The following is a 19,877-nucleotide window of genomic DNA, read 5'->3' on the forward strand; positions in this document are numbered from 1 at the left end:
GGAATCCAAAGTAATAACAGTGAGGCCAGCCTCCTCGAGGAAAAAAAAATTAATCAGGACTAAACACGAGAGAGAGAGAGAGAGAGAGAGAGAGAGAGAGAGAGTTTGTACAGGAAGAAACTTGTAATGACAGGGAATGAGGTACATACTCCTTTCGAAGATTTCTTGTTGATATTGCTGAACAAAACTACTCCACTGAAAGGGCCATCATAAATCAAAGAGTCCCATATAGCAGATTTATATATTGAGAATAGAAGTGCATTACATATTATTGGAAAGTAACTAGGTAAGTTCAGTCATTATTACCAATGCCATTAATGGAATTACAGCCAATATGTTTAGCCAAGATTCGAGTGTGGCAATTTATTGACTTATTTCATAATATTTGTGACCTAAACAGTATAAAACTTTAGTGTTTTTAGCCAAGGTAGCGTGTCATGTTGCTCTGTGATATTATCTCAAGAATTACACACTGTTTTGATATGTTTGGGCACGTTTTAATTGGAATCATCTGCTAAAAGTGGAGTAAGTGGAGTAAGATGTTTACTCCACTTTGCGTAAGGTGAATGCACGGAAGGCAGCTGGCCCTGACGGAATACCTGGTCGTGTGCTTAAAGCCTGTGCGGAGCAGCTAGCTGAGGTCTTCACGGACATTTTCAATCTGTCCCTGGCCCAAACAACTGTCCCCACTATCTTCAAAACCTCCACCATCGTACCAGTACCGAAACACTCCACTGCCTCGGTCCCTAACGACTTCCGTCCTGTTGCACTCACCCCCATCATTGCCAAGTGTTTTGAGAAACTGGTTGCATCCCACCTAAAATCCTGTCTCCCTGCTACACTGGACCCATTCCAATTTGCCTATCGCCACAATAGGTCAACAGAGGACGCCATCTCAACAGCGCTTCACTCTGCCCTCACCCACCTGGACAGTCAAAACACACATGTGAGAATGCTGTTCATGGACTTCAGTTCTGCATTTAATACAGTAGTCCCCTCCAAGCTGATCTCCAAGCTCAGCCAGCTTGGAATCAGCACACCCATCTGCAATTGGATTCTAGATTTTCTGACTAACAGACCTCAGTCCGTCAAGTTAGATAACCTCTCCTCCTCCATCATCACCCTGAACACCGGCGTGCCACAGGGCTGCGTACTGAGCCCTCTCCTGTACTCCCTCTTCACCCATGACTGTGTTCCTGTTTATGGCTCCAACACCATAATCAAATTTGCAGATGACACCACGGTGGTAGGTCTGATCAAGGATGACGATGAATCAGCCTACAGGGATGAGGTGCAGCACCTGGCTGTGTGGTGTGCCACCAATAATCTACAGCTAAACACCCAGAAGACAAAGGAGATCATTGTGGACTTCAGGCGGACTAGGAGTCATGCACACACACCCATCTACATCAACGGAGCTGAAGTGGAGCGTGTGTCGAGTTTCAAGTTCCTTGGCATCCACATCTCTGATGACCTCACCTGGTCCCATAACACCTCTACTCTGGTCAAAAAGGCACAGCAGCGCCTTTACTTCTTAAGGAGCCTTAAGAAAGTTCACCTGAATCCCAGGATCCTTGTGGAATTCTACCGCTGTACCATTGAGAGCATACTCACGAACTGCATCTCAGTATGGTACAGCAATTGCTCCGCATCTGACCGCAAAGCACTCCAGCGGGTGGTGAAAACTGCTCAACGGATCACCGGCATCCATTGAGAACATTTATTATAAGCGCTGTCTGGGCAGGGCAAGAAACATCATCAAGGATGCCTCTCACCCTAACCATGGACTTTTCACCCTCCTTCCATCCGGCAGGCGTTACAGGTGCCTACGCTCTCGCACTAGTAGGCTCAGGAAGAGCTTCTTCCCCGAGGCTGTGACACTTCTGAACGCCACACCACCAATCTAACCTGCACCTGCTTATTATTACTGCACTGGTCACAGTACTTTACACACATGCATTTGCACTACTCATATTTTGCACAGACTGCACATTGTCAAAGTTATTACACTATAAACTGTCTAAAGTTGTTACTGTACAAGCACAGTAAACTATTTCTATAAAATATTGCACTACTGCTATTTTGCATAGAATACATTGTTCTATCAATACTTTGCACACTCATCCAGCTGTATTTATTTATTACCACTGTTCTCACGTTTCTGCTGTTCATAATGTGTATATATAATCTGTAACCTATATAATCTACATTGCTCTGTTCATAATGTACATACAATCCCTACATTGCATTCCTATTTATATTCTGTATATACTCTGCTCAATACTGTATATAGCAATTCCACTGTATATTCTGTAAATCATATCTTCACTTACTCTGCACTTATATGTATATAAAACACTATATTCTTGCACTTCTGGTTAGATGCTAACTGCATTTCATTAGCTCTGTACTTGTACTCTGCATAAATGACAATAAAGTTGAATCTAATCTAATCTAATCTAAAAGTAACAAAATCCCATTTTTATGTTCTGTTAATATTTCAGTACTGTTAAAACACTTTTGAAATGTAGTGTGTTTAAATCAATATCACTTTTACTAATGTCACAATCAGAATCTAATAAGCATTATTTTCATACAGACATCCTTGTGTTTATATTAGCAACAATGTATAGTAACTAATACTGCACTACTCTCAATCAAGTGTTTTTTTAATGGACAGTGTGTCTTTGAGCATGATACAAGCTGTTTTTAAAATAAATGTTATGCATCATGAGTTCCTTTGTTTTCAACAATGATAAAATGTTTATTTAAACATATTAGAATAATTTCTGAATGATAATGGGACACACTTATGATTAAAGTAAGAGCTGCTGAAAATTCAATGCATAAGAGACTACTTTCCAACACTAAACTTATTTGAACCGTATTGTATGTGAATAAAATTAATATGCTTTTCATATATATATATATATATATATATAAAACACTAAGGGTGTAATGGTACACAGAAGTCACAGTTTAATACATCGGTTTTGCGGTCACGGTTCGAAAATGCCATCGCCTACATTAATTGTAAAGTTCAAAGCTTCTAAATAGCATTTATTTGTTGTCAAGCGAGCAGTTTTTAATTAATTAGCTATTTACTACAACAAAGCTTCATTATCAGTATCAGCCACAACAAGCTGCTGATTATCAGTTATTCTTATCAGCTCCCAAATTTTTTGCACTTCTTCTTGGAAACAAATTCAAAGACCTGAGTAAACATTCAAACCTACTTCCTACCCTACTTCAAACCTACTTCAAACCTACCCTCTATCTCTCTCCCAGGTGAAGTGAAATTCAAGATAATGGAAAGTAAGAGTTAGACAGTTCTATTACAAGCCATGTCTAAACTAAGAGAATGACTAACTCAGAGGTGGCCTAACAATTTAAACACCATCTGCTGCTATCAAATATCAGAGACTGGCTGACAAGACTTTACTTTAAACTTTATCTCATAGAAAGAGAACATAGGAGACCATTTATGGACAAGAATCCTGTTTTTTCCCCTTCTGCAGTAAGCTGGCCATATCGAGTGAGTTTAGGTGCAGGCTCTCGCTCTCTCTGGCTGAGATGAGATTTAGAGCAGGAGAAAAAGAGCTCAGGTTTCAAATGGGGAAAGCACCTGGGGCTCTGGAAAATCCATTCTTAGAGAGGAACTCCCAGATGATGGCGGGATTTGAGTATGTCTGTGTGTATGTGTATCTTTGCCTCTCCTTTTAAAGTTTCAGAAGGTCAAACTGTACAACTTCCAACCAAAACACCACTATTATTGCAGCTAAAGGAGGTATAGGATAGAATAAGAAAGCATTTTGATGAGAAAAATAGAAATCTATTAACAAGTATGACTACAATTTGTAACATTGTCGTGATCCAGCCATTTTGAATCTCACATAAGAGTTCTCAAGAGACCTCCAACCTAACATCTGGATTCAAATCCCTAACCTTTAAGTAACATTTCTTGAAATGCACCATCAGCACCAATTTAAGCTGTGTTTATTTGCAACTGCCAAGCAGCTCTCTCTAAAGGGAATGTCAGCCAGGGAACAGCCATCATTTCATGACAGGGAGATAAACAGCTGTTCAAGCACTATTAGTGACAACAGATCACATGTCCAAACATCTGAAAACAAATGGGTAACTATCCAGGAGGGAGGAAGATAAAGACAATAAATTATCTCCATGTCCATTATAGCATAATAACGGAGTTCATGTCACTCAAAACCTTTTTGAAAACAGGTTTCAAACTCTCAGTCTTTAGTCATTTTGGAAAAAATTAGTTTTCTAGGTGATGTTTAAATTGCAATTGAAGAATTCATTTGCAAAAACAGATAACGCTGTTTTTCAAAAATCATGTTTTATCATTATGCGTTCCAATTAATCTCAATCAAACTGCAGTTGAGTTATTAAGTAAAAATAACTACAAAATACAGCTAACTAACACAATAAAACACAATAAAAAAAGATAACAGAAAAAAAACATTCTGATAATAAAAAAAACAGCAGTTATTGCAAAACTCTTTTTGCAAATAAACTCTTAATTGTAACTATTGAAATTCTCTAGAATATGATAAAACAAATCTAGCAATTTGGATCAAATTACAGTCCCACTTCCTCCAAACACATCCAAAATGTTTACAGAGGTAGTTAGAGGACAAATACTTATTTGATTTGGCTTTTCACATATAGCACTTGACCCCGAGTTACCATCATCAGTGCTAAATACTTTACAGTAAACTTTATCTCAAAGAAAGAGAATGTAAAACATGATAATTGTCAGTCCTCTGTCATGTGTGTCATGTGTTCCTGCCTCATGTTTCCATATTTGGTTTGTTTCCTGTCCTCGTTTAATGTGATTATTAGTTCATTCTGGTCCAGCTGTGTTTGTCTAATTATCCTGTGTATTTAAGTCCTGTCTGTTCAGTTTGATTTGGTCTGGTCTACTCGTTACTCCCCATTGTTCCTGTCTGTGTCAGCCTTGCCTTGTCTTGCCTTGCCCTGCCCTCTTTGGATTTATTAAAGACTGTAATTTGAGTTTACTTCCTCATCTGTGTGTTCCTGTATCCTCCTCGTGTGTGAACCGTGACAATAATGCTGTCACATATATATATATATATATATATATATATATAATAAGAGGATGCGCAATGCTAGAGCCATTAACTAAATGTTGCATGCAATGTTCATCCACTCAATGACACTTACACCGCAAATATGCTAATAAGAATATTAACCCTGGGTTTAGGAATGTACAGTGTGAAACATCAGCTTATGAATACCTAGGATAAATTGTTAACCCTGTGTAAAGTATGAGCAGTGTGAAACGCGAAGCAAGATAACCCAGGATTTTCTCTACCTGGAGTTTAGAATGATTAACTATTTCAGATGTGAAAAGCTCTTAAGAGATCCACAAGTTAGCCTGTACAACACAAAGTCACGTAACCTTCTCAGACAAAAGTAATTCCTGTCCGAATAGGGCTTTTGAGGGACACCATTTGTGTGTGTGAATTCATGACATACTGTATATGCTGCAGATCGAGGACAAAGCAAGTACAAAAAGAGTATAAAAAGGTTATACGGTCCAGCACAAGAGCGAGAGCTTCAATATTACTCCTCTGACCTATTTGGCTCAAACACTCAAGCTCTCATTTCTGTTAAGTCTACATGAGTGAAACAGGAAATTCTAATAAGGAAGCTGATGTGTAGTCTAAAGCAATGCAAACTGACTTTCTCAAACCAACATACAGTACCAGAGTGCTGAGAGGAAACAGAACCCGTTAGCTTATATCATTGTCATTTTTCATCTACGCACGGCTCAGTAAAAGCATTGTCATAAAACGGATTGTTGCTGTGGCTTGAGGTCTCACCAAAAGCACTTAAAGTTATTGTTAATAAAAAATTTAACAGCATTTCTGTGTAAAAGCACAAACCAACGTGTAATCCACTGAAATGTTTATTTGCAGCGAGATGGACGTAACTTAAGGAGGAAGTCAAAATCTCTCTAGTGACATTATTGCGATTCCTTCATGATGCTAGCGTAAATGTTAGTCCAAATAACAGTCAACAGCCAGGAATTTGAGGCTTGTAGTGACCTGCTAGAATACTTCTAGAAGTTCTGCAATTCTGTCTTATTATACTGTATGTTTTATTGCTTTTAGATACAGGATGAACAGGCTGCATCATCTGAGAGAGAGCGAAAATGTAGGTTTTTTTTTCTATAATTGACCATGAAGGGTCACAGAAATTGATGGACTTTCCTGCTCTTACATTCTCTGAGGAAAAATACAGAGACAAACAAAACTTACTCTGTAGGTTGGATGAGTTGTACTTTCCCAAGGCGAAAGATGACAGGCCCTCTCGGGTTTCGGATCTTCTTGACCTCGCTGTTCTTCAACAGGGAGAAACTGCGTGCCAGATTGAAACCTGCAGATCGGGCAATCAATTAATTTACCACCCCTTTAGGCTAATAAATCAGTGAGCTGCTAGTTGACATGTCCTATGTATCAACTCTGCTGTGGCAGTTTTCAATTCATGTAAGGCCAGAGGAGGGACCTTAACACTGGGAGCATTTATATCTTTCAGCTCATGAACAGAGTCTGCTCCTTAGACTGCCTTCATGGGCAGTTGGGTTTTTATTAAGTGTATTAAAAGGCTTGAATGATTACAGATGGCAGTACATTCACATAATTAAGTAGAGTGAACTTCTTTCCCATTTTTTTGATATACTATGCAAAATAATGAGCCAATTTGATGTGTTTTTTCATACAAAGCTGAAGAAAATAGAAGCCAGCATTGATTATGATATATGAAACGTTTCTTTAGCACACAATTAGAATATTAGAATGATTTCTTAAGGACTGTGTGACACTAAAGACTGGAGTAAATGGCTGCTGAAAATTCAGCTTTGAAATCATGAATTATGGAGCCCCTTAGGGGACATGATGATGCAAAAAAAAAAAAAAAATGAATGCTTGTGTCTAATATGAGGTGGGAAGAAAAATTTCGAAACGAAACGAATAAAAAATATTTTCCAACCATCTCATATTTTTTGCCATAATGCCTCCATAAAAAAAAGAAGATTTTTTTTTTTTTTTAATTAGTGCTGTCAAACGATTAATCATGATTAATCGAATCCAAAATAAAAATATTGGTTTACATAATATATGTATGTGTAGTATGTGTATATAAATACAAACATATGCATGCATATATTTAAGAAAAATATGTTATTTTTATATTAAATATATTTATATATAATATAAAATATAAAAATATTAATATATACATTGTATAAACATGCAAATATTTTCAAAATATATACTGTATGTGTGTGTATTTACATATACATAATAAATATACACAGTGCACATACATATATTATGTAAACAAAAACTTTTATTTTGGTTGCGATTAATCATTTGACAGCCCTATTTAAAATATATTAAAATAGAATTCAGTAAAAAAAATTTAATTGTAATATTATTTTACCATATTCTTGTTTTACTGTATTTTTAACAAAGTTTGAATGCAATTGTCAATCACTCTTTAATGTATTATCTACAAAAATCATTAAATTAAATTTAAAAAAGCTTCACAGAATCCAAGAACAAATCCTGTGTGAATGGCCCCTAAATAATGATAGCTAAAATCATGACGAATATGGATAGTTCACTCACAAATTAAAGGTTTTGTCTGCTTTACAGTAGCTCAAACCCCATATTTTAGTAAACAATAACTTAAATTTTGGTCTGTTGCTCAAGCAAAGCTATTGTATTAAAACACTTGGACTGCAGTGTATATGTAATATGGACTACTATTGTCTTTTTTGGAGCTTGACAAACTTCCACTATTCATATTGTTTATGGAAAAATGCAGGTTGGACATTCAACTAAATATCTATTTTTATGTTCCTCAGAAGATCAAGAACAATATGTGGTACTGAACAACCTGAGATGAGTAAATATTGACAGATTGTTTCATGTTTCTTTAAGGGAGGTCCATTTGCAGCAGTATTTACCTGTAATGTTGTGTCTGGCAGTTTGAGGAAACTTCCATTCTTCTACCTGTATGGACGGGCAGTTGACACCTGTAGAAACAGAGAAGCAGTCAAGTAGCAGCAGACCTTTTTCCTGCCACCAGTGAAAGGTTTAGCGTAAAACAACTTGTACACACGATCATGAGGAGTCCTGTCAAAACTTGGTCCTGAACATGAGGCGAACAAGTTGAGGCGATCAAAGATTGTCTGAGGGGAGACAGACACCATCTAAGATATAAATGGGGCTAAAAATAGCATGCTCAATCACTCTCCCAATCTTACTGCCTGGTGGCAAAGACAATGACAGGTGGTCTGACGCACTCTCGACTGATGGATGACATATGAAAAAGACATAACTTTAAAAAGGTTCAGCCAAAGTACATCCTATGGTATGGTACATCCTATGGAATATATTCAAAATAAATAAAGGAAATCTGATCTTGACAGCAAATGATCACCATCAATTTTCACTGATAACCGTCATTACTTTTTGCCCAAAAATACTGTACGACTTGATGTAAACAACTTTTTGAGGGACATGTTGCATTTAAAATCCACTCAAAATATAATTTTGATTCAGTATGATTTGGTATATATATTTCCATGTCTTTTTTCATGATCCACATACGCTGAAAAGTTCAGTTTAGGACAAGACATTTGGAAAAGAAGACTTTTTCTTTGTGAAGAAGGCGCCTGAGACGAGAAGAGTTTTTAATCAGCACTGTTTGATTGGCTCAAAGCCACGTACATCAATCAAAGTGCATTAGAAAGTTACTGCTCTGTAGCGAAACTGTCACTTAGATATTTGAGAGATCAGATGAGTATGAGAAAGTCAAGCAATAACAGAGAGGAGCAGCTCAGAGCCGTCTCGTTGAGCTTCTAGTGGCGGAGAAGAGCTGGTGATGGGTTTTCTAACTCGTATTCTTCCCCTGTCAAGTTACAAAGAGCTCTTTTTAAATCTACAACACCTGAATCTCTCCACAGCTAACTCAGCACATACAGATAGGGAGGAAATGTCTCCAACAAAAACTTATCTGACAGATAAAGAATTCATTTTGAATTGTTCTCGCATTTTCACTTTTTGAAATCAGCCAGACTTGGCTAAATCCCTTTTCTTCTCAGTTCTACAAAGCCCCTCTGCTTTCACATGGCAAAAAGGCAGGATTAAGATGCGGAGATGTCAGGGAGGAGATAGGAAAGCTGGAGGCGGCTCTCGCTCCCGAGGCAATGATGGAGAGTTGAATGCAAGAGGAGGAGAGGTGCATTTCAAACGCATGTAGAACAGACACGTCATCAAGCAACGCAGTGCTAGAGTTTGAAGTGGAGAGAAGATTTCTGGGGTTTAGGATTTCATAGGTTAAGATTCAGCATTCTTTTAATTTAGAGATATGTACCTGTACGGGCTGCTTCACCAGAGACATTTGTGAGGTTCTTCTTTGTGAAACAAAAAGTAATTTACTTGCCAGAAGAATGAAACATCCATTTTAAAAAAGGGTGGAAGAAACAAGTTCTTCACCTTGCCTGGATTCAGTCAAACCGTCTCATTAACATTATCTCGAAAGCTCATATAGTGCTCAGAAGTGATATACTGCACCCTACTCTTGTTCAGAATCACTCCCGCAGCCTCTGCTCTATTTGTCCCTGATTGCATATTGTTTATTGTATATTTTTAGGTCTTAGCGTTGGCCTGGAGAAACTCATTAAGGTGAAAGTCAATTGGGGATTTGCACAGCTGGGGGTGAGAAAAGTCATCATAGAGACCTACCATCCACCCTATGAAACAAACCCAGGATAATTGGAGGTGGTTGAACGTGGGGAACGGTTTTTTGGGAGGTTAGTCTGTTAGCTTGTTCAATCATGCATCACTTCTGAACACAATTTTACATGGTGATGAAATGGCAAATGATGCAATCAGAACAGAAATGCACAAGAAAGAAGTCATACAAAAGTCACATAAAAATGTCTGAATATGATATTTCCGAATATAATATTTCCGAACATGCACAAAATAAGTAAACTGCATTCATTTTGATCTAATCTTGATTTAAAAAAAAAGACCAAATGTGGATTGATTGAAGTCATCAATTAAATATCATTTGTAACTGTGGCTAAAACATAGGATAGCGGTATAATCATACTTTTAAACTAAACAATATTTTTTGTCATGAGAAGCACTAATGGGAACAGGGTTTATATGCATGCATTTCAGCAGAAGAGTGGCTACATTCAGTCAGACTTGCAGTATTACTATAATAATAAGCTAAAACAGGATTATTATATAATATCATATGGAGGTGTTGATATTTCTCACTCCTGCCCCAAACCCCTCAGACACCCAGCTTGAAAAGAGTCTAACAAGCAAAGGTGCAAAAACAACATGTTCTAAGAGTATAAAGTGATGAATGATAATGGACAAGTCCTTACAAATTTTAAACTGGAGATTCTGCCTCTAAACATGCAGAGCTTCACATTTCCCAAAATTATTAGAGTCAGTCATGTATGAAGCCAATAGTACTTACAGTACAATGGTCTTCAAAACTCCTGAAACTTATTTAAAATTGACCTAATTACATAGAGAATACAAAGTGTCATTCAAAAAAAATAAAATACTGCAATACTGTGGGGCCCCCACTTTATTCAGTTCTGCTGTATGAGAAAGTAAGGGGGAAAGATGGAAAGGTCCCAAATTTCCATAACCATATTGCTGGGACACAGCCCTGGCAGTCTAAAGAACAAGGCATGGCATCACTCTTTAAACACTGAGCCATTTTCCACAGTTCCTTGTTCTTGTAGGATTTTATATCCCTCCTTTTTATTTTTAGTATTAACAGACCTTATAAAAGTACAGCATTTGAAAAGAAATTATAAGAAAACAAGCAATGGTTACTTTGTTAACTCAAATTTGACTAGTCTTCTCTGATCTGTGCTATGAGAAGCACAGACGTTCGGCACACAGCAGATGTATTCACAGAAGGCTTCACTAAAGAGTGCATTCAGCTAACCAATGATAGTCGGGCATTCAGATTGAAGATGTCACACACACACGCACGCGCACACACACACACACACACACAAAATTTATATAGCTTCTGTCATCATTTACTCACTCACTTACATCATTTGCTTCATGTTGTTCAAAACACACGCCTTTATTTCTTGAAACATAAAAATATATATTTTAAAGAATCGTGCTACTCTTGTAATTATGATGCTGACTATCAAGCTTCAATATGCAAAAATACAACAAAGTATCATAAAAGTGGCCCTACAACTTAAACTCCAAATCTTATGAAGCCATGATAGCAAAAAATGATTAATGTCTGTTGGTACAGGCAAGTTCTTTAGAGAATCGGTAACACATGATTTCTGATTTGTCAGTGAATTTCTTTATCTGGTTGACAAACCAATCTGAATGCTTTGTACATGAATCAAACTGGTTCTTGAGTTCAATAGATTCATTGATCCATTTGCAGTGGTTCTCAAGTTCAGTGGATAACCACTTTAATGCCTGGATGTTTCTAAAACAAAACTATGGGTTGATTTGTAAGGACCTGATATAGTTCACAAGCTTTATTAAACACTTTTATGGTGCTTTTGAAGCATTATGTTTTCTGAAGCTTGAAATTGTCATTCACCATGGGGACTAAGAATAAGGACCAGAAGATTTCTTCATGTCTCCTTTTACATTCCATAGTTGGAAAAAAAAGGGTTTAGAATGACTTGAGGATGAGTAAATGATGACAGGATTTTCATTTTTGGCTGAACTACCCCTTTAACTATTCCTGTAAATATTCATAATTTTATGTTGGCAATAGTATGAATTAAACATAAAGAAACTTAGCTGTTTGAACTAGCCTTTGACAAAGTCATCCTTTGATTTGGAGACTAGGCCCTTACCTTCAGTTAATGCCAGGTGACCCCCGTGAACCCAGCAGATGGTGAGAAGCACCAGAGAGGAGCAGATGACACTCATGACTCCCTCCTTCAGCTCCTAACCATGATAAAAAAAAAGAATAATTGAACAGATGAGAAGGAAACTACTTAAGCAGACAGAGACGAATGTAAATAATCAAGAAACAGGTGTGTTAAGAAATACTGCTATAAGCTCATTGGTACGCCTTTTGACACATTGCCATTTTTTTACATTTAAATAAATTTTAAATTCTAAATAATTGCTGGAAAGTGAAAGAAAGCATGTGGGAGAAATCAATACAGTTGTTAAAGGCCAGATTAATAATGGTGCCTATTAGGTTGGATGGGTGCTTTTTTAGAGTATAAATTGTGCTAATGATCCTAAGAATTTCCAATAAAGCTTTGTAACCCATGACGTTTGACGATTATCATTACTGTGTCCATCTGTCCCTCCCAGTAACACTGTCATTTCTCACATACACAGCAACACAATGGTGCACCACAATGAATGCTAAATATATTTTGTATACTGCCTGCTATTGATCTATCTATCTATCTATCTATCTATCTATCTATCTATCTATCTACATGTGTGTGTGTACACCAAAATGCTGCACAAAGATAGTAAAATAAGGAAAGTTTGACTTTGTGGGGTCCTTAAATTGGGAGACACGCTAAAACATGCAGCTGATATTAAAAGTAGAACATAATGCATTGTGGGCTACAACATACACTAAGTCGTCCAAGTATTTTATGCACAAGAAACTCTGCATGTTATGCAGATTACACTACATAAGGTTGGGGGTTGGTAAAATGTTTTTGCCCAAGGATGCATTTATTTGATTAGAAATACAGTAAAACAGTAATATTGTGCAATATTGTTACGATTTAAAACATCTATTTTTACTCTTTTAATATATTTAAAATATAATTTATTCCTGTGATGGAAAGCAGATTTTTCAGCACACGGTCCTTCAGAAATCCTTTTATGAATCACCCCAAACTTTTTAATGGTAGTGTAATAAGAGTAGTAAGGTAGTAATATCATACACAATAATAAAATAGCAGATACAAGATACAGGATGTTAAAAACACAAACAAGCAAAAGAAAAAAAAATCTGTATTTCCTTGCCATAAAATAAAAGAACTTGTTTCTTATCTGTATTAAAGGGGAGATCAGATGCAAAATTCACTTTTACATGGTGGTCAAGCCATTCTCAGATTCTGGCTAGATGTACGTCACACAGGCCAAGGCCCCTCGCACGATTGTTGACTGGCATGGCCGTTTTAGCATAGACCCGCTCTGAGTGAGCTGTAAACAGTCCACCATTGTTTCGACGCCAAAGCAGGAGTAGACAAGAATGTCTCCTAAGCGATTGAGGTGTTTTGTTGTTGGATGTAATAATGAATATAGCAGTCATCATTTACTCCCGACATCTGAGCCGCTGAAGATGCAGTGGATTAGGTTTAATTTTGAAGGGAATGCGCCCCCAATCTACCTACATCTATGTTCACGCGAATCATTCGTGATCCAGCTTCACCTACAGAAGAAGTGAGTATAAGAATTTTTTTTTATGAATCTTTGCAAATCGACTAGTTAGCAAGTTCAGTGGCTAAATAAGGCTAAAGTTAACAGCCTCAGAGAACTGCTTGTCACCCCACGGAAGAGAGGGGCGGGTTGAGCAGTAGCACATTAGCATTTAAAGCAACATGCACTGAAACAGGTCACTGTGAACAGAGCTGTTTTTGACAAGGTTAAAAGGGTGTTGTTTTACACTACCATGTCATGAAGACCCTAAAGAATCATATCAACTTGCATGTGGAAAATGGCCATCTGATCCGCTTTAACGTGTGTATTATGTCCATGCATATGGACGGATTCAGCACCTTTAATTGCTTGTAACAAAGAAATTAAACCAAATGGACTATCAAGCATGCCTCAGATATATTTACATGTGTTCACAGAACCAACACCACCTCACTCCCCTGTTTACAGACATGCTGCTCACTCAAAGTGACCCTCACTGGCATGTCTGGACATGAACCTGTCATAGTGATGCATTAGTCAGAAAGCCCAAGGGTGGAAGGTCTACTCCTCATCCTTTTATGGCTTTCTTGTAAATTTCAGCCCATCGGTGATGTGTGTGCAGGCAACACCTAATCTGCATCCTCTGACTGAGGTCATATAACCTGTAGGCTCTGAACCAGTTGAGACACCAAAAGTGAAGGTGTTATGCGAAAATAACACCACCCCAGAGTATATGCTATCACCTGAAGATGAGAATTGCTCTACTTTCTCTCACCGGCCGTCCACACGTCTGTTTGTATCATTCCGATTCAGTTATTTACAAAACTCCAGCTTGCTTCTCACTGCAAAATCAACAGTGTTCTAGTAAACAAGACAACATCCATTTCAGGTGAGCGAGGCGGAGATACTCCATTACCTGTATTCAATGCCTCTGGGCAATTTCTCATTACCATTCGCTTCCACGCACAGAAAAAGGAATGGAAATTAAAGCTTGTGCTTGTTTTGTTCCCTTTCACTTTGTTTGCCATGCAGCAAGAACAGCTGGACCACGCAGATAAAGGAAATAGTCTCTCTTGCGTTCTGTCTTGGCTCAATGCCCGGCAATCTGAAGTGAATGTCTATAGTCGAAATGACAAAAGCACTAGTTAGGGAATCAAGTATGTGGGCTACAAACGCACCGGAGCAACAATTCAAAGTGTTTCAATGAAAGATTGATAGTTACAATCAATCTATGCATGTGAAAACAATAATTCAGGACCATCTAAGAGAATGGCTAAAAGCGACAATGTGCATTTTTAATAAACAAGCACTTTAATTAGCTATTGTTAAAATGTCTACAGTCATTTTGTTTTGCAGACCGCTGACATGAAGGATGCTGTCAAGAAGGCGCATATTGTGTTGTTTTCATGTCATAGTCTGAGAGCTCAGGGAAAGAGGGAGCGCTAAACTCTCTTTCTCTGTCTCTCTCTCTCTCTTCAGAGCAGTGCAAACAAGGGACAAGCTGTAATTTTAAGCCTATTTTACATATAGTGCTGTCAGTTAATCGCTGGGTTATAAACACCTCTTAAAATCACTATTTTGGGAAGGCAAGGTGCTAAAAGTGTCACTGGTGTGAAGGCCTAATGATATGACATCATAGACAGTCTAAAAGTTAAACAGAAAGTTAGACTAAAACTGGTGCATACACATTTTTTTTTTTTTTGCGAAAGAGAACCTGCAAGCCAGAGAGACACATCAAACACAAGCAGAGAGCAATCCAGAGAGATTTATAATGGGGTCTGTGGCATTTGTAATCATGTCTGCAGCACTGTTTAACCTTCAATTACAGCTGTTTTGCAATCATTCTTCTCCAAAGGAACATTTATCTTTTTTTGTTTTTTTTGTTACAGCGTCTTTCTTCTCACTCAAGGCAGAGACTGATTGATAGAAGCTCGGTTTATAAAACTAGACCTAATTATTGATGGTAATGTGTGGCAAATCCGGCAAATGGGAATAGTATGTGTCTAAAAGTTATGCTGCGAACGTCTCTTCACCTTGTCTTCCCCTGCATTAGCAGCAGATGGTTTTACCATCAGATAGAGCATGCATTTTTTTTTGTTCACTCCCACGGGCTGATTAAAAAATCCCTGTGTATAAACTTGGCAGACATTATTTTGAAAAGGTTTAGAAAGAGATTATGAATGAACTATGGTCTGTGTCAAATTTAAAAGCACCTTGCCAGGGGGTTGCATTAAAGAAGTGTCCTTTAGATTACACTTTGAAAGTTGTATCATAATTGACAAGCAAAATTTGCAATATCAAAAAAAAAAAAAGAAATAGAAATATCAGAGAGAAGTGTTCGATTGCACAGCTGCACAGTGCAGATGTGTCTCCTCCTCCTCATACTGACAGCATCACAGGGATGTGATCATATTCCAAACGTCACCGTGACACGCAGCTGTCCAGACGCGCGCGTGGAAAGAGATCAGATCATTTTTATTTTATATAAGCTATTACTTTAAGCAATACTGCACTGGTTAAATGTTGAAAAACGGAATGAAAAACGAAACAATAAAACATTAATGTGCATAACTAAGTGAAATACCATGGGGTTTTTTTCATCATTTTGCTGTTTTATTGTTTCGTTTTTCATTCCGTTTTTCAACATTTAACCAGTTACTTTAAATAATAAAATACATAGTTTAAATAATAAAATACAGTTGCTCATTACCAAATTGAACATTTCTCATCTCTTGATTGTTTTTGCTAATACAGTCATACTAAAAAAACAAAACAAAAAAAACAATGCAGTTAATTAAAAAGCGCAACGATCTGAATACCCGGAGCGCGCGCGTTATAATGCTCTACCGCTGGGGGGCCAAGAATGGCAACAAGTCAAAAAGTTTTTACCACAAACCAAAGTGGTAAAAAGTGATAAAGGAAAAACCTTTGCACTAATTGCACGTACAAACCGAGAGCACGTGGCACATTAAAACTGTAATGAAAACTGCACCGAAAAACTACTGTACATTTGAATGAAGGACATAAATTAAATCGGCTGCCTATATATATATATATATATATATGTATATATATAAAACATTCATCTTATTTGCATCCCCACACAGCATTAAACGGGTGCTTATATGCATATAGTATATTGACTAATAAATTATTTGTATAGAATAGGTTACAAATGTCCCGTTTCAGTAGCCTAAACAATAATTAATGAAAACCTAATCTATATCTCGGGAGAGTTTGCAAGGATCCTTGCCGTAAAGATTCCCGATATGTCAGAATCAAAAACACATAATTTTACCTTCTGTGATCGTTAATCCAATGAATTATGGCCACATTAATCCACAGAAAACTCTTCTTAGTGTAATCCAGTTTGCTGACAGAGCTTCCAAGAGTCCTCTCTAGCGTGGATAAAGTTTTTGCCTAGGGGTTCTCCTTCTCCAAGTCCTTTCTCCCCTCCCCTCGCCTCAAGAGTTGTTTTAATAAACTTTCCCTTCACTGTCGTTCCTCGATGAATCTCCAGGATCGGCTTGATGACATCATCAGATGCTCCGGCGGAGTGTGGAAACGCGCGGCAGGCTTTTCATTCCGCTGCCGCCTCCCACAAGACCTGCTTTTTTGATTCCTCCTTTTTAACTATGATTCCACGACTGAGGAGCTTATCTGAGGTCATGCCAATGCAGACAACGAGGTAGGGTAGACGGGTCATTTGTGACTGAATACCAAAGGCAAAAAATATTACAAACTACTGCCACAGTGTTGATGCTAACCATATGGTTAAACGGCAATGGGTCGACTGGTCCTTGTTCTGTCTGTTGTTTCAGCTTTGGCGGTAAACCATGTGGATTGAATTATCAGGGTTTCCTGTAACTATAAGTCTGTAGTCATTTAATCCAGTTTACCCTTACAAATATTCACTATGATAATCATAACTTCCTCCATGAACATTGCAGTGTCCAAATATGCATACTTATTGTATGTAAAATAGCAGTGGGCTACACTATAAAAAAATGCTGGGTTAAATACAACTCAGTGCTGGGTAAATATTGGACAGAACACATGCTGGGTTGTTTTCAACAAACTTAGTTGGGTTAAACTCAACCTTGTGAGCAGCAACCCAACCCAACTCAATCGCTGGGTTCATCCATATTTTACCCAGCACTGGGTTGTATTTAACCCAGCATTTTATAGAGTGTATGTCAAGAGTATGATGTCTGAAAAGTACTGAAAAATACACTTATTAAAACATAAACATTTTGCAGATTTATGAGCAGAATCCAGTTTTATTTTATATTCAAAACATTAAAAGAAATTTTTAAAAGAAGTATTTGTAAAGTGTATTTAAACTCTTTGTCATCCCTTACCAAAGGACATAGAAACTGGTAAAAAATACAAATTTTAGAAGAAAATTTCAGACAGCTCATAGAGGCTTTTGCATCTGAACTCTTGATTAGTCATGACTTGATTTTGTCAGCTTTAACAACCCCCCAAAAATTTAATCGAACAAGTAAAATATTGAGCAACAGAGGGCTGCTTAACTACTTTCTCATGAGGCTTTTGTCATCTTCTCCAGCTTTTTTTTTTTTTTTTTTTGCATGAAGGACATTACCTTTGACTTAACCTGCTCATCTGGATCCTTACTATGCCTTAGTTCCCCCAAAGTTCAAGGCATCTTGATAAACAGGATGTTAGTGGTTGCATGGCTGCAGCAGTGACAAGAACATCTGGAAAAATAGGTGCTTGACTATCCTCATGTGCCTCAAGTCTTCCAGACCATAGCAAACATAAGGTATGCAGTCCAAAATCAAGAAATCAGGATGTAACAGAGCGTTGGACTGGAGATGGCCATAATGCATAGTAGTTCAGTCCCAGTGAGTGAGAAGTGCCAGATATTAAATACTAATGCTGCAGCATTGTGTTTTTGAGTTATCCTCACCATATGAAGTCCAACATTCCCCTCTGTGATTTTGCTGTGCTGTTTGGAATGATGATGGACAATCTTGATGTCATCTTGTAAAACATAGATGAGATGATGTAAACAATGTTGTAAAAAACACACCCAGGGGGATGCAAACAAGGAGCAGTGGTGCTGGAGCACAGCCAATACGTGTTTCATCTGCAGTTAGACCATTAAATAATATGACAGAGAGGAATAGCATTCATATTCAGCCTGGGTTCTACATATCAAAGTTTTTATGATTCCCTGTCTGGCTTTGGCATCGGCTTCCAGCCATGTTCTGTAAAGCAGTGGAGAAGGATACGGGAATAGTTTCCCTCACAGAGGCACGAGAAAGCTTCAAAAACATCCAGACTTGTCTTCAAATATTTGTAGAACATATTTGTGAGTAGAATGGTGTAGTTACGACTAAACTAATATCTGTTAACTGTCTTAAAACACTGGATGCTTGCATTGTTTTTAATGCTTTTGTATGGTAGTGTATTATTTTCAATATTTTATTTCTTCTCTTCAGTTGAGATGAGACTACCCATTTTTCACAAATGTGAAACTATGCCTATGTCTTTAAATCTAGTCAGAAATCTAGTCAGATTTTGTTGGTAATTCAAATGCATCCATGAAGTTTTATTGGAATGAGAAATGTAATTGGATAAAGAAAAAAAGGTCAGGCACTCATTATTCTATGAGTGGTTTGATGCCAGTATTCCAGCTTGATATGCATGATGTTATTTCTAACATTTCTCAAAGTTTCTGAAAACTTTTGTGACAGAATAGAGTCATTTGGTCTAATGTGGCTAATCAACCTTCAGTGAAGAGGAAAGACTATGAAGAATGTCCTTTTCCACTTGCCCATAAAGCCTAGGGCACACTGTCAGGCTGAAGATAGTCATTCATAGTGGGTTGTGAATTCCTGAATTTGAATTGAGGTAGAAAACATAAGGAAGCAGAATTACAATGAACTAAAGTCATATACCTACAATAATGTTGACCTGGAAAAGGAGGGTTATTTAAGACTAAGTGTGAATGAACGTCCTATCTAAATCAAATCTTGAAGTTGGAAAGTTTTATAGGTGTCACAGCCAGTCAGGCAAACAGAAAGAACAACTAGAAAGATGAATTACTCCAAGGCACTCATAGTAACAATAAAAAAGTATTTAATTGACTGGGATAAATCATTAAAATGTACATGCATCAGCTTCAAAGCCTTCTTCAATTGTTCTAACAAGTGTTTTTAAACAATTATTAAGCAATCAAAGGTTAATCAATGGGAGTGACTAGAGCTAGAAAGAGTGCCTTGGAGTGATTAATCTTTCTAGTTGATATTTACCTCTAAATATCCAAAGAGCACCGTTGATTATGTGAGAAGACCAGTACAGCATTCTTAGCCCCTGCTGTTCTGTCAAAACGGAAAGAACAGTTGAAATGTCGCCTATAGAAAGTTGCATTTA

At 37.4% G+C, this 19,877-nt stretch overlaps 1 protein-coding gene across 3 annotated transcripts in view; it reads right to left on the minus strand.

The window, feature by feature from the left end:
- Positions 1 to 17,270, minus strand: part of col16a1 (collagen, type XVI, alpha 1) — a 78,252-nt gene extending 60,982 nt beyond the window's left edge. For 2 of the 3 annotated variants that reach the window (XM_079441322.1, XM_079441320.1), the window contains exons 1-4: positions 16,774 to 17,270; positions 11,933 to 12,026; positions 8,018 to 8,086; positions 6,306 to 6,423 (exon numbers count right to left, since the gene is read on the minus strand). In XM_079441322.1, coding sequence (XP_079297448.1) covers positions 6,306 to 6,423; positions 8,018 to 8,086; positions 11,933 to 12,008 — 263 coding nt within the window. In that variant the 5' untranslated portion in view covers positions 12,009 to 12,026; positions 16,774 to 17,270. The remainder of the gene's footprint in view (positions 1 to 6,305; positions 6,424 to 8,017; positions 8,087 to 11,932; positions 12,027 to 16,773) is intronic. The other variant, XM_079441321.1, reaches the window with a different exon arrangement.
- Between the last annotated feature and the right edge of the window lie 2,607 nt (positions 17,271 to 19,877).

Source organism: Barbus barbus, assembly GCF_936440315.1.
Source record: "Barbus barbus genome assembly, chromosome: 19".
Taxonomy (NCBI): Eukaryota; Metazoa; Chordata; class Actinopteri; order Cypriniformes; family Cyprinidae; genus Barbus; species Barbus barbus.